A 13,151-nucleotide genomic window follows, 5' to 3' on the forward strand; every position below is an offset into this window, starting at 1 on the left:
TTTTATATGTATTATGTATAAATTGATGTGGTATTTTTTTATTTCTTTTGTTCATTTAATTATTTTATAAATGTTTGGTATTTTCGGTCATTCTGTCCTTCTCACACAATGTAATTTGCAAATTTCTATTACCAATAATTGAAATATGCATAAATTTTCAAAATAACCAGTTCCTTTGTCAAGAAAAAAACACCCGGTATTGGATTACAATCCTATGGTGATTTCAAGTAGTGTTAAGTGGTAAAAAATTTAATATTTGAAACTATAATATGATTATACCACATCTGTATAATCTGTTAATCTAATTATTACAAATGATGATAAAAATCAACTCAAGAGAAAAAACAACTGTTTAAAATGCTTTATTATTGTTCATTATAAAACTATTCATCTGATTCTATATACATATCCTCCTTCGAATGGTTCTCCCCACCTACAGCATTCGGGGGACTCTTGGTCTGGCCCATAGGGCTTGGCCTCCAATATAGCCCTCCCTAGTACCCCATGGCCCACTTCGTAGTTAGACATTCCACATGTCGTACTTAAAATTTCAGCAGTCTTATCTGAAACCAATAATTTCATTTATTTGCAAATGATTAATTTATTTACATAAAGTAGACACATACCTAAACTATGTGGGATTAAAGTCCTGCGTGTTGAATTGGGACAAATATTAATAATAGCAATGCCGTACTAGAGATGTATGCTACACATTCCATGGACTGCAAAACGCACAAACGTCTCCATCTTCCAGGAACTACCAATAAGCAAAAGACCTTGCAACATGCCGGAATGGAATTTTATCCTAATTTGGATGTATGGCAAGAAAAAATGAGGAGTCCCGAAAAGCTGGTAGCAACAGGGACAGTTGAAGGTAAGCGAGTGAGAGTTATAATGAACTTACAAATGCAATGAACTAAAGATTCATTGAGAAAATATCGATGAAGTAAAAAAAAAAAATGATTTTAAGCAAAATTATAGGTAATGAGCTAAAATTTTCATCACATTAAGAAACAGCTTGGTTTTTTCCAAACGAATTCTTTGTATCTGTCGAGATATTCATAAACTATAATTGAGAAAATTATGACACAGTATTACTTTTCAATGTGTTATCAATGACGGGCCTCATAGATTTAGTTCTCTCAATTCCCCTTAGTGCAACGGATGCAGGATTTCGGAAAGAAAATTGGGTAGATGTATCGGGAATCACAACGTCTTCCTTTAGTTTTACATTGAAATCTTTTGTGTCAATCACTGATCTTCCATAGCAGAAATCTGTAGAGAAAAATTCAGTTTTTTTTAATAAATTGATCGTCCAATCAGACATCTCAAAATTACAAGTTTGGGGATGGTAAGAGGAAAATGTAATTTTCTTTCAATCTAACCATGAGTCACGGAAAGCAAACCTGACTTGCGAGAATACACGGGAGTTGACCGCAGATAGAGAGGCCTGGAAAGATTTTGTAAATACTATATGCTCCTCCTAGGTAGCGAACATAGATTAAGTGAGGTGTAAAGAGGTCATTAGTCCTGTAAATATCTAAACTTCTTAATAAGGTTTTCCATCTATGTCCACCTTTATAAATATACATTTGTAAAGCTCTTGTAAGGTGTATAATTCCTTAAATCAATAAATGATTCACTTTAAACTCACCTCGCTTGCAGTAATCAAGTTGGTATTTGGATTTGACCTTATCATCTTTGCGATATTGAACTGCTTGGATATCGAGTGGTTTTTGGAAATATTTTTCACCCACACATTTTTCATTTTCTTTCAACTGAAATAATACAAATACATTTTTTCTTTTTTTTGCACCACAACGGGCAGTCTCAATAATTGTTGTGAATGATAACATTAAGGAGGAAAATACCATTGAACTATTATGATCTCACTGTAAAGCAAATCACTTGTGGTGAAAAAAAAGGTCGCCATTTAAGTTAAATCTTCCACGTGGGAAAAAAAATAAAAAGGGGTGTTTCGATAAGCTAGGAAGAAAGAAGATATAAACGTTTTTTGTAATGGAAAATTGACACATTTGTGCACTAAAACATAATTAGAGTATGTTTTAATTAAAGTAAACTTAATCACCAAAACATATATTTTTTTTAATCTGTAATTTTTGTTTGCGAGTATAAGTAGATTGAAAAACAAAAAGAAAGCTGTATCTACAACTAAACAGAAAACTATAACTAAAAAGGTATAAAGCACACTCAATAATTATGATGTTTGTGGATTAAAATAGTTTTAAAAAAAAACAAAATTTAAAATTTACTATACCTTTGCAATAGTATTGTTATAATAATTTTTGCCGTCTTTACAAAAATGTTCGATTGGATCTTTAAAGTTTATTTTTTCATCAATTAACAATTCATCGACGAATGCTCTTTTTATCATGCAATTATCATCGTCAGGATTGGGTTCTCGCAAGCGGCTGGAAATAATGTGTCAGTGGGTATTTGATATAATTGTTCATAATGATTTGTATTTTATATAAAATAATTGTTATACGGTACTGTTCAAGAGTTTTAGGGATAAAATCTTTCATATAAACAGTTGTGAAATCAATGGTTCCTCCAATTACAGACATGATTAATATTTGAGTTTAAAATTTGACCACAATTTGACGTTTAAAATTGTTAAAATGCTTATTTTTCGAACGTGCATTTGTGTTTTTGTATTTTACCGCAAAATCATAGAGAAAAATAACAGTTATTTACTGATAGGATAGAAAAGTAGTTGGTATAGGTACGTACTTGATTGAAAATAAACAAACAACATGGCAACATTGACATGTTTGTCATCGGTGTCTATGATTTTATTCCATCATAGTTCAGAAAATTTTCTTCCCCGCATTTCGCGATCGCTTCTAGAATAATGGGCGGGCGTTTATTTTTATCATAAAAATAATGTCGGGGAAGATAATTCAGCTGTTGTATTGCAGAACCGAGTGACATTGAATAAACAAAATTCAATATTAACCTTTTGGCCTGTAACCTTGGCCCGTGCCCATAGCTACCTAGGAAGAAGTTATTGTAATCACGCGAGAAGGTTTGGTAGATGCGTGAAATGTCAAATTTGCCGTGGATCGCAGCCAAATTAAGATATTTCACGTTGAACAGACTCCTGGAATCGAAGAAAACGTTGTGCTCTCCAGACCCGCGGTCCGCGTAATCGGAATTAAGTGTTTTTGTCAGTTGTGCTGAAAGGGGAATCGCAGTTCAACTTCCTGGCTGAGGCAGAGAAAAGTGAAGGTATCGCGTATTTGTATTGAACGCAATTGCGATTTTACTGTTAATTAATATGCAACAGTGTGAATCCGTGCATGATTTGTTATTTTTCGCTTTCGTTATAGTGGGTACGATCGCTTTCCCATTCCCGTGCGTTTTTTCAATCAATTATGTTGACTCGAGTGTTGACCTATCGAGTGTAATGACGACAAAAAGACGTGCTAAGTTTTATTTTAAATAAGCAATTGTTAGTGTTTATTTTTAACCTTTGGTGTGTTTCCAAAATTTGAGCTGTGACAGAAATGTGTTTAAGTTTTAAATTTTCTAACAATCGAATAGCAATGACGCTCCGCAATGAGTTCCGTGTATTGAATTCCGCGATAAAATTGGCATTTTATGTCTGAAACATGTACGTAGTTTTATTTTTGGCTTGCGGCCTTTCCGTACGCGCTTATTCATAGTTCCGTAGACTGGAATTCTACAGAATTTTGTGATTATTCTTATTTTGTTTCCCCTCAGTTCGGATATCTTTGTTCGGTCGTGTCTTTGTTATTCTTCGCTCGCATATGGTGACAAGATTGCCTTGTAATCTATTGGTCCAGGTTAGGCAGCATGATTTGTATATTTTCCTAACGTGTGTTTTGCCTGTGTGTGTGTCAATTAGCTAATCATTTTTATCGGTCATATTTTTATATAAATCCGCCACAAATGTCATTAATATTATTTCCCAATCCGGACAGCTTTTCCCAAATAACCTACCATAGACAGCTGTTCAGTCAAATTATGACAGGTTTCAAATTAGGAATAAGTTTTGACCTTGAAAATTCGTAAATTTTAAAATTAAAATTTTATAATCATTCCTTTACGTCATCCGTCTATCTTTTTTAACGAGCCTTAATTTTGTATACCTACTTAAATTTCAACAAAGATGCTTATTTTCTAATAAACAAATGATGTCACGTGTGGTTTTATATATTTACACTGAAAAAATGTCAGTCAAAGTTTTGCCAATTACTATTTGATATTAATTGTATTATATTACTCATAAATGGCAGCCTTCGTGGTGTAGTGGTCAAGACGCTTGACTCACTCACGGAAGGTTCCGGGTTCGATTCCCGGTGAGAACACAAAAATTTAATGTGATTTTCTCAAGCCTGGGTGTTCTGTGATGTGATTCACCACTAATTAAGCCTCCTGGCCTGTTGTGGTGCAAAAAAATAAAAATTTAAAACATAATTCTTTTAATGTGAATCTAAGCATATTGTTTTAACTCCATTAAAGATTTGAGATTTTTAAAATGTGTAAAAAAAAATATTTTAATTTATTTTATTTGTTCTTTTACAATTTATGTATTACTTTTTTTTACTGATTCTGATTCGGGTGTCCTGTGCAGAGGGAGACATTTTTTGTAATTTTGAAACATGCCTTATTAAACATAATTAAATCATAACATCAAATACATAAAACCCACAAATAAAATTGTTGTAAATAAAAACATCTTTTTACCTATTTGGCCTGATCCACTCATAAATCCGTGCGCATCCCACCTCCATCGTCCATTTCTTAATAGCGATTCTATAGTGACTGTAGTAATTGCCCTTATAGACAATGGAAGTAGGTTGTGCACTTTAATGAAGAAGTAGACTAACCTTTGACGGGAAGTTGTGTTAATTTTCAATTGCTTTTGCAGCATCAGGGTGAAATGTCTAGTAACTCTAATAATTTAGATTTTACGAGGTCATTACTATTTCATATTGATAAATAATTATTTACTTAAATTTTAAGAGCACAAGTTGTTTACCTTTCCCTTACTGTCCTAAAAACATCCGCACGGTGCTGTGTAGTGCCTACACATTAAAAAAATAAGAGTTTGCTGCATCCGTTCTCTTATTACATTCCTCACAAAGTCAAACGATTGGGTTGTGGTCCTGTGGCTAGTGTCTCGGACTCACGGACCAAAGGTCTGTGGTTCAAATCCCACTATACCCCAACTTGATTCCATTTTCTAATAGTGAGTTATTTACAACTCGTTGAAAATGGCTCTCAAAATTAAATATTTGGGTAAATCATAAGAACGCAAATATTTCTTTTTTATTAAAAAAAAAAAAAAACCACCGCACACCCAAGATTCTTTGAGACATTGAAAAAATAAGAAAGATATATCAAGTCTTGTATTGTATAGACTAGTGACATCACTGCCACACAAGAGTCAACGAGTTCTAATATTGTTTTGTTTTTTTTTTTCTTTAGGCTTGGGAGTTTCTACTATAGTACCTGGGGTTAATTCCCTGGCTACACTATGTCCAAGTCTCCCGATATTCCTCTAGAAGACAATATGGACAGTATGGACGATGAGTCCGACCAAATCATGATAATGGCTGGGTGAGTATTCTTTATATTTTATTTTATTTATCTATGTGTGATAGAATATCAGAACCCGGGAACAAGGCCTATATTCTAGTGGAAAGTTAAAATTGAACGTCGTTGTGCAGAAAGCAGCCAGTCCACAATTAAAAAAAAAAAAGGATATTTGTGTTATCGGGTGCAGTGAGGTCAATTTTATGTCCTGTTAAAAACAGCCAGACCACTTTCATACAAAAAACTGTTATAATCGCCTTCTGAAAATAGTGTCGATCACAAAAACGGCATTTCATAATTTGCAGAAAACGCCCACAGCACTAAAAAAATCTTACGTTACTTTAAAAATCATTGAAACTGTTCAAATACATAATTAGATTATTGTTTGTAATATAAAATGAAAAACTAATGGATTCATTGTTTATCATTTGTCAAAGTCAAAAACGTTCCAACTGTTGTGTAGATTTGATTATTCACACTTTTCACAAAGGTGGTATTATCTCCGTTTCACTTTTCTATGGCTAAGTTTTGTATTTCTGAAATAACTCCGCGTGTGACGTCAGAGGTTGTTCTCTGTTAGTTCTTCCCATTGGTTCGTTTACGGTAAGCCAACCGGATATCCTTCCCAACTCTCACATCATTGGTTGGTTCATATGAACCAGTGACGTCAATCAAAGTAGTGGGTTTTTATTAAAATATTTTTTATTATATTTAATAAACTTTGCCGTTCAATTTAATACTCTAATTTTTATCGCGCGCAAGAAAACATTTTTTGCATACCATTTCCCGTAGGGCTGAAGTTCCTCATTGTATGGTGAAATTTCTTAAAAATATATGAAAAAATGAACTTATTTGAAGAACATTACTAATGCTTTCGAAACAACCAATGATAGAGTGTTGTGATAGATTTCCAGTTTACGGGAAGCCAACCCACCAATCAGCAGAACTCATCGAAGAGAACCTGTGACATCACAGGCGGAGTAATTTCAAAATCAAAGCCAAAAAATTTTATTTTGGCTTTTTCTGTTAGGACTTCAAATAATCGATGTATGTGTAAAACTTGTGTATTCATGCAGTGTTGCATATTTTTCATTTTAAAAAAAACTACACTACTGAAGTAAAAACTTTTTTACTCTCTTGAAAAAATGTTTATTTACTATTTTTTTCCTAAAAAGTTTTATTTTCAATATTTTTACTAAATTTGGGATTTACAAATTTTACAAGTTAGGCCTACGATATGTTTATCTCTTTTTTAAGCAAATGTTTGCATGCGCATCATGATTTGCTATCTCACTATTAGAATTGTTAAAGGCAAGCGATATTTGATAAATATTAGATGCGGTTAGTTAATATTTTGTTTTTTTTAAACACAAAAAACTGCCGGTATAATTATGTCATCTGTTCCAGGCGAGGAGTGCTACCGGTGAGCACTGATGCAGCCGTTAGCCTGTGGCAGCAGATGTTTGCGGAGGGCGTGCTGGGCGCTTCCCATTTCCGCGACTATTGGCGTGTCACTGTACCGCGAGTCTACAAACCAGAACTCAACAGAAGCTGCTTAGGTAAGTACCAAACTACCGCCTGTATTTATTTAAAACATGAACAATTATATTTTATGCCCTCACTCAGTATCCCGTGCCGAGGATACTTAACAATATGTTTTTAATGTTTTTTGTTACTAAAATACTGAAACTTGGCACAGAAAGACGATTCAAATTTTTGGGTTCCAAAATGTTAAATTTTCTGTCCAATGTTTGCAAGATATCATCATGCACATATCACCATTCACACTAGATGGTGAATTGGTTCACTAAATGCAGCATATATCAATCATCTGTTATATGAAGGTAAAGTGATCAGCCTTATGCTTCAAGTACCAGTTCTGGGCCGCGATTATGAATGCTATCTTCATCTGTACATATCGAGACGGTATACTTAAATTCTGTACTATCTACCTCGGTATGTTCTACCTACTTGTCATATGATGGAGTCTAACCAATGAATGACCCCAAAAATTTATTATTCAACATTAAAAATAGTTCTCATTAACATTGAAAATAGTTCTCATTAAAATTTAAAATAGTTCTCATTTATATTTTAAATAGGCTTCTGTGATGAAAAGTGCCCACTTCAAAGTGATTATAAACTCCAATAATTCCCAATTCAAGCAAAAAATGCTCGCTCGAATATGATTTTATATAACTTTTCACAATTACCAAGACAGTATACTTGACTATCGTCTGTATTTATCTACTGAGCGATTACAAGGCTGCTCTCGATACGTACTTCCAGACAGATAGTAAATTCATTATTCCCTTTCCGCACCTAATGGTGCATAGGGCACTGCATTGGTATACCAATCGCAGTGTATCTTTATCATTTTTATTATAAAAAGGTAACATGACCAGTCTTACTCTTTAGGTACCAGTCCAGGGACTATGAAATATTTCAGTGTGAAAACACCCTTTTTAATAAATATTTCATATCAAACATGTCGGGAATTGAATTCGAGACCTCTTGAATTGTAAGCAAACGCGCTGACCATTACACCGCCAGGTCGACTCGAAGTGGAGGTCGAAGATAGTAAAACAGATGGAAAAAATATAATAACAATTTTTTTTTTTTTTACGGTGGTAACATTTTACAGCTAGATGCTATGTTAATAGGGCAGCATCAGCCAGTCTAGCCACTGCATCTAGCTGCTTGTTTTCAAAACTGACAGTCATGTTGGAATTTAATTAGACTTCAAAATTTACCTATTTCTCTCATATGTTTAATAGGCTTTTAAGAAAAAAAATGACAACCTCATAACAATTAAAAATAAAATAAATCGTAATTAAAGGAAAAATTGCTCGGTGGAACAAAATTTTTGTCACTTTTAATACGTAGATAAACAGGTCTAGAACCCCTCGATACAAACCGATGTACTTGCATCAAAACTTGATGGTGGGGGATCGGTTGTGTATCTTCGTAATCGGTCGGGAAAAATTTATCTTCAACTTTGACGTCATGGTGAAGGTATGACATCCTTATCCTCCCATCATAATCGAGGCCCAGGAACATGAAATATTCCAGTTTAGAGCCACCTTTCTTATCAATATTTCATGTCGGCCTTCCCAGGGCCCTGATTACACTGGGAAGTTAACGGAGCGTTCGTGGAAGAGGATACAAAAATGTGTTTTTAGTGGCTAACCCAAAAAACCTGATTTTGAAGTTACCTAGTTCTAGTTACCCCGCAAACTTTCTGTACAAAAGTGTGCAAGTATATTTTTGTTTTTTTTTGCCATGACCATGCCAATGCAACTTCATCCCACACTGTTTAGTCGCGAAGAAAACTACGAAAAGCCTATCCCAAAGAATTCCAAGTCGTGTGATGAATTGACTAACCTACACATTCTGGACATTCGGGCATAAAAACCAAAGTTGCTCTTAGAAGATTTTATAAATAGCAGATTTTGACTTCTGGTGACACGGTTGGGAACATGAAAAGAAATTTATTGCAACAGAGATGGGACATCACTTAAAGCATTAAGTATTTTGAAAATGCATATAAGGTCCATCTCAGTTCTACGTCTCTCCATGAAGACAGATTAAGAGATTGCTCTATTTCAAAATAGGAATAATTACCCCTTTGTAATCCAAGCAACCATGCCACTTTTCTTAGAAAACGGTGTTGGACAGACTCGATATGGTTAATATGAGTCCTGTAGAATGGAGACCAAATAGGAGAAGCGTATTTTAGATGGGGTCGAACTAGTGAGCAATAAAGAGTTTTGATGGTATTAATATTTTTGAAGTCCGCCGTCACTCTATTGATAAAACCGAGAAGTTTGAGAGATTTGTTTACAATATTATCAATGTGTTCACGATAGGAGAGTTTACTATCTAAAGTAATGCCAGGATCCTTTATTGACGAAACCATTGAAAGGGAAGTATTTTTTAGTTTCATAAACACGATAAACATTTAAGACTTCGGGCTGAACTACGCCAATCCATCTTCGTCCCACACTGTGGCGAAGAAGGTAACTCTGTTAACTTCCCATTGTAATCGGGGTCCAGAAATCGAATCTAAGACCCCGAGTATGGTAGGCAAACGTGCCAATCACTACACTACGAGGCGGACTTTTCTCCATTCCGTTTCCTTATTCAGGTTTTTCAACCACTAATTAGGTATACCACCATAGGTTTTATTCGTTTAGCGATGAAATAATGCTCAATATTTGTCATTTGTTTACCAAGTACTTAGCGATTTCATTGCTAAAAGATCTGACTGTCGGTAGTCAGGTGAAGAACTGTCCAATTGTTTTTTTTTTCCTTTTTCTAATAATAGAAAACTAGGGCAGATAATGTTTACAAAACTATTGAGGTCATAATTAACACACACTTTGCTTTTTGTGTCATTGTTATTTAGGCAAAATGAACAAAACTGGAAAAAATATGAAATGACACATATTTTTTTCAAGACTACGTATTTTAATCAGTTCACCTTTGTTTTGATAATTTTCTTTGTTTACTTTTTCATGTTAACACTCGCATTTCAATGTCCTTTTCTTCCTTTGGGGCTTCGGAGGTATCTGCTTTATCCAAATTACTTTTGTCAGTAATATAAACATTACAACGACGAAGAACATGTTAGAGAAAGGGATAAAGAAGTCTAGGCATCTACAGGGCTTACGCTACTTTACACGCTGTGTAACATTCATCACTTAAACCAGCCAACGACAGATCATAAGCCCTATGGACGCCTAGACTTCAATATTCCCTTCTCTAACATGTTCTTATATCCGTTGTAATATTTTAATGTAAACAGCTCCCAGGGGGGTTGAATCCAGACCTTGTCTACAAAAATTTAGATATAGCAGATACCCCCAAAGCATTGTTATGTGAGCCCGACACAAAAATAAATATTTTCCCTTGTCAGAATATTCATTAAAGAAAAAACATACCATTTGTATGGTCTAGGGGGGGTACAATTTTTGTGTAATTAATCACCTCTCCTATTTATGCGATGAGGAAGTTCAGCCCTACGGAAAATTGGGTACAAAAATTGTGTTCTTACCTTAGAATTAGAGCATTCAATTGTACAGCTAAGTTTCTTGAAAATGTATGAAAAATAAATAATGATAAAAATGATTTTAATAAAAGCCAAATACTTTGAACGGCGTCACAAGTTCTTCTGAAACCGACCAATAAGCTGATAAAAAGGGTATCTATCAGTACACTGAGGATATATTATGTATGTGATAGCTATGTACAATGCTATAAGTTTTTAAATGAGAATATATGACAGAATTTTTTTTATTTATTATTTCATTTTTAAAAATTTAATTTTACAATACGCCCAAAGGGCCATTTACAAAAAAAATACAGGTAAGTACAATTATAGTAATCATTTTAAAAATAGACAACACAATATTTACATATATTTTTTTAAAGATGTAGAAACTTTGCGTAGAAAAAAGAGAAAAATATGGTCATAATGTAACATCTATTTCCAAGTATAAAAATTTGTCGGGCTCCTGGTGTAGTGGTCAGCTCGTTTGCCTACCATGCGAGAGGTTTCGGGTTCAATTACCGACATGGTTGACATGAAATATTTATTTAAAAGGGTGTTTCGTAGTCCCTGGACTAGTACCTGAAGCGTAAGACTGATCATCTTACCTTCATGTAACAAAAATAATCAAGATACACTGCGATTGGTTTACCAATGCTGTGCCCTATGCACTATTAGGTGCGGAAAGGGAATGATGATGATGATGATAAAAATATTCATTGGAAAAAAAAACAGGTATATAAAGTAAATTATTGACTAAATACTATTTTGTTGTGTCACAAAATATGGTTCAATCGGAACTTTTATTTTTTGCTCTAATTGTTTAAAAAATCAATTATATTTTAATTAATCCTCACTATCTCCTTGTCTCTTTGATAAGAGTAATGACCTCATTATGAAATTAATATGTATGTTTATTATGATTAAATCTCTATATAAATATTGTGACGCTATTTTTTTCCTGTCTCCACTTTCAAACTATGTAACATAAAATACATAAGCAAGAGAGAAATCATTTACTTGTAAATAATAGTTGTATTATTTTCTTCTTGTACCATATTGTATTTTATTTATTTATTTAAACACTTTATATACATATACAGTTTACAAACATATGCATAAGGCCGGACAGACCCGTCATTGGCTAGGTAAAATGGCCCTTTACACACTGTAACATTCTTTGTTTATACATCCGCATTTCCTCAACTCTGCCATCTGTTCACTTTTGTGAAGTCAAAGAGCTGAAACTGAATTGGTGCTCGTGAGAAAATACTTTTCCAAGTTTTTTTTACTTCTTATATCGGTTAGTTTCTCAACTCCCTAGAGAGTGAAATCCAGCCTGTCTGCAAACATTTGGACATACTCAAAACATGATTAAATTTAATTAGCTTATTATTGATTGCACTGCTTGGTTAACTACTGCACAACTATTGGCCCAATTATTTGATGACTATCATTCAAATGCCAACCTTTGGCAATGAAATCCCCCGCCTTGGCACCGCTCCTACATATTTCCCCTCTCCACTGATTGAGTACCCTCAACGGCCATCCATTAGTTGGATCGACCAACTTTAACTTTCATTCATCTTTCAAGATCCAATTTTTCTGTCGTACATTTTCATGGAATTTTCCATATAGTGTTTCAATTCACGTAGAGCGTTAATTTTTTATTAATTAAAAAATATTTGTTCACTTATATAGTACATTTATTTATTTTTATTTTATTTATTTATTTAAACGCCTTTTAGGCTTTTACATGTTTTTACATATATACACAAATAAAGACAGACATGTATTTTACAAAGAAGTAGCAAAAAATATATAAATGATTTTTCGAAGAAAAAGAAAAATATCAAAAATATCATCTTTACATATTAGTATAAAAGTGGAAAGAACGGAAGTGAATTTTTAAATGTGAAGACAGAAATGAATTTTTCATAAAGAAAGGAGCAAAAAATAACAATGAATTAAGAAGAGAAAGAAAAATAAAATTAAAAAAAATAAAAATCCTTACATATTAGTAGAAAATATATGAGGATACATAATAATACATACATAGATTGCAGTGGAGAACAGGAGTACATTTTTTCGTATAGGGTGTATTAAAATAATCTTAAAATTAGAAGAAGTTAGAAAAATACTTATTTATAATACGAGTACATATATAAGTCAATAAACGGTAAACAATTGAAATCAACATAGTTTTATAATTTATTAATAAAACACGAGTGATACTTTAATCCACAAATTTGGAATATCCAGTGACCGGTTTCATCGCTTTCGCGACATCTTCGAGACTGGTATCTTTATTAAAGAGTTAAATGTATTTATACAGAACAGAGATAAGGATAGATAATTCAAAGTTCTATGTAAGTTAATTAAATAAAGTTATTTTTATCTTAAGGATCATTATCAACAAATTTTCTTTGGGTTAACTAATGAATTGATATAATGCTATTTTAATGAGTTTAGGTATTTTATTTTATTTTTAGTGTCCCATCCTTCGTGAGTGTGG

At 33.2% G+C, this 13,151-nt stretch overlaps 2 protein-coding genes across 5 annotated transcripts in view; one reads left to right on the forward strand and one right to left on the reverse strand.

Moving 5' to 3' along the window:
• Positions 1-356: 356 nt before the first annotated feature.
• On the reverse strand, positions 357-4,803 carry LOC148276985 (uncharacterized). Of its 3 annotated transcripts, none has more exons than XM_088233491.1 (5): positions 4,735-4,803; positions 2,279-2,432; positions 1,655-1,778; positions 1,099-1,275; positions 357-563 (listed from the first exon to the last, which is right to left on the reverse strand). In XM_088233491.1, the coding sequence occupies exons 1-5, from the start codon at positions 4,779-4,781 to the stop codon at positions 388-390; spliced, it is 678 nt and encodes a 225-aa protein (XP_088089617.1). In that variant the 5' UTR covers positions 4,782-4,803; the 3' UTR covers positions 357-387. The 3 variants fall into 3 exon arrangements, with proteins under 3 accessions (XP_088089617.1, XP_088089616.1, XP_088089618.1); XM_088233490.1 differs by lacking the exon at positions 4,735-4,803 and adding an exon at positions 2,515-2,652; XM_088233492.1 differs by lacking the exons at positions 1,099-1,275; positions 4,735-4,803 and adding an exon at positions 2,515-2,652.
• The window catches only part of Ubr1 (Ubr1 ubiquitin ligase), a 45,198-nt gene continuing 34,859 nt past the window's right edge, over positions 2,813-13,151 (forward strand). The window contains exons 1-3 of one of the 2 annotated variants that reach the window (XM_088233488.1): positions 2,813-3,252; positions 5,479-5,610; positions 6,994-7,145. In XM_088233488.1, coding sequence (XP_088089614.1) covers positions 5,528-5,610; positions 6,994-7,145 — 235 coding nt within the window. In that variant the 5' untranslated portion in view covers positions 2,813-3,252; positions 5,479-5,527. Of the gene's footprint in view, positions 3,831-5,478; positions 5,611-6,993; positions 7,146-13,151 lie in introns of both variants that reach the window. The other variant, XM_088233489.1, reaches the window with a different exon arrangement.

The sequence above is a fragment of the Micrasema longulum genome, unplaced genomic scaffold, assembly GCF_059751315.1.
Source record: "Micrasema longulum isolate JH-2025_06_02 unplaced genomic scaffold, ASM5975131v1 h1tg001112l, whole genome shotgun sequence".
Lineage (NCBI taxonomy): Eukaryota > Metazoa > Arthropoda > Insecta > Trichoptera > Brachycentridae > Micrasema > Micrasema longulum.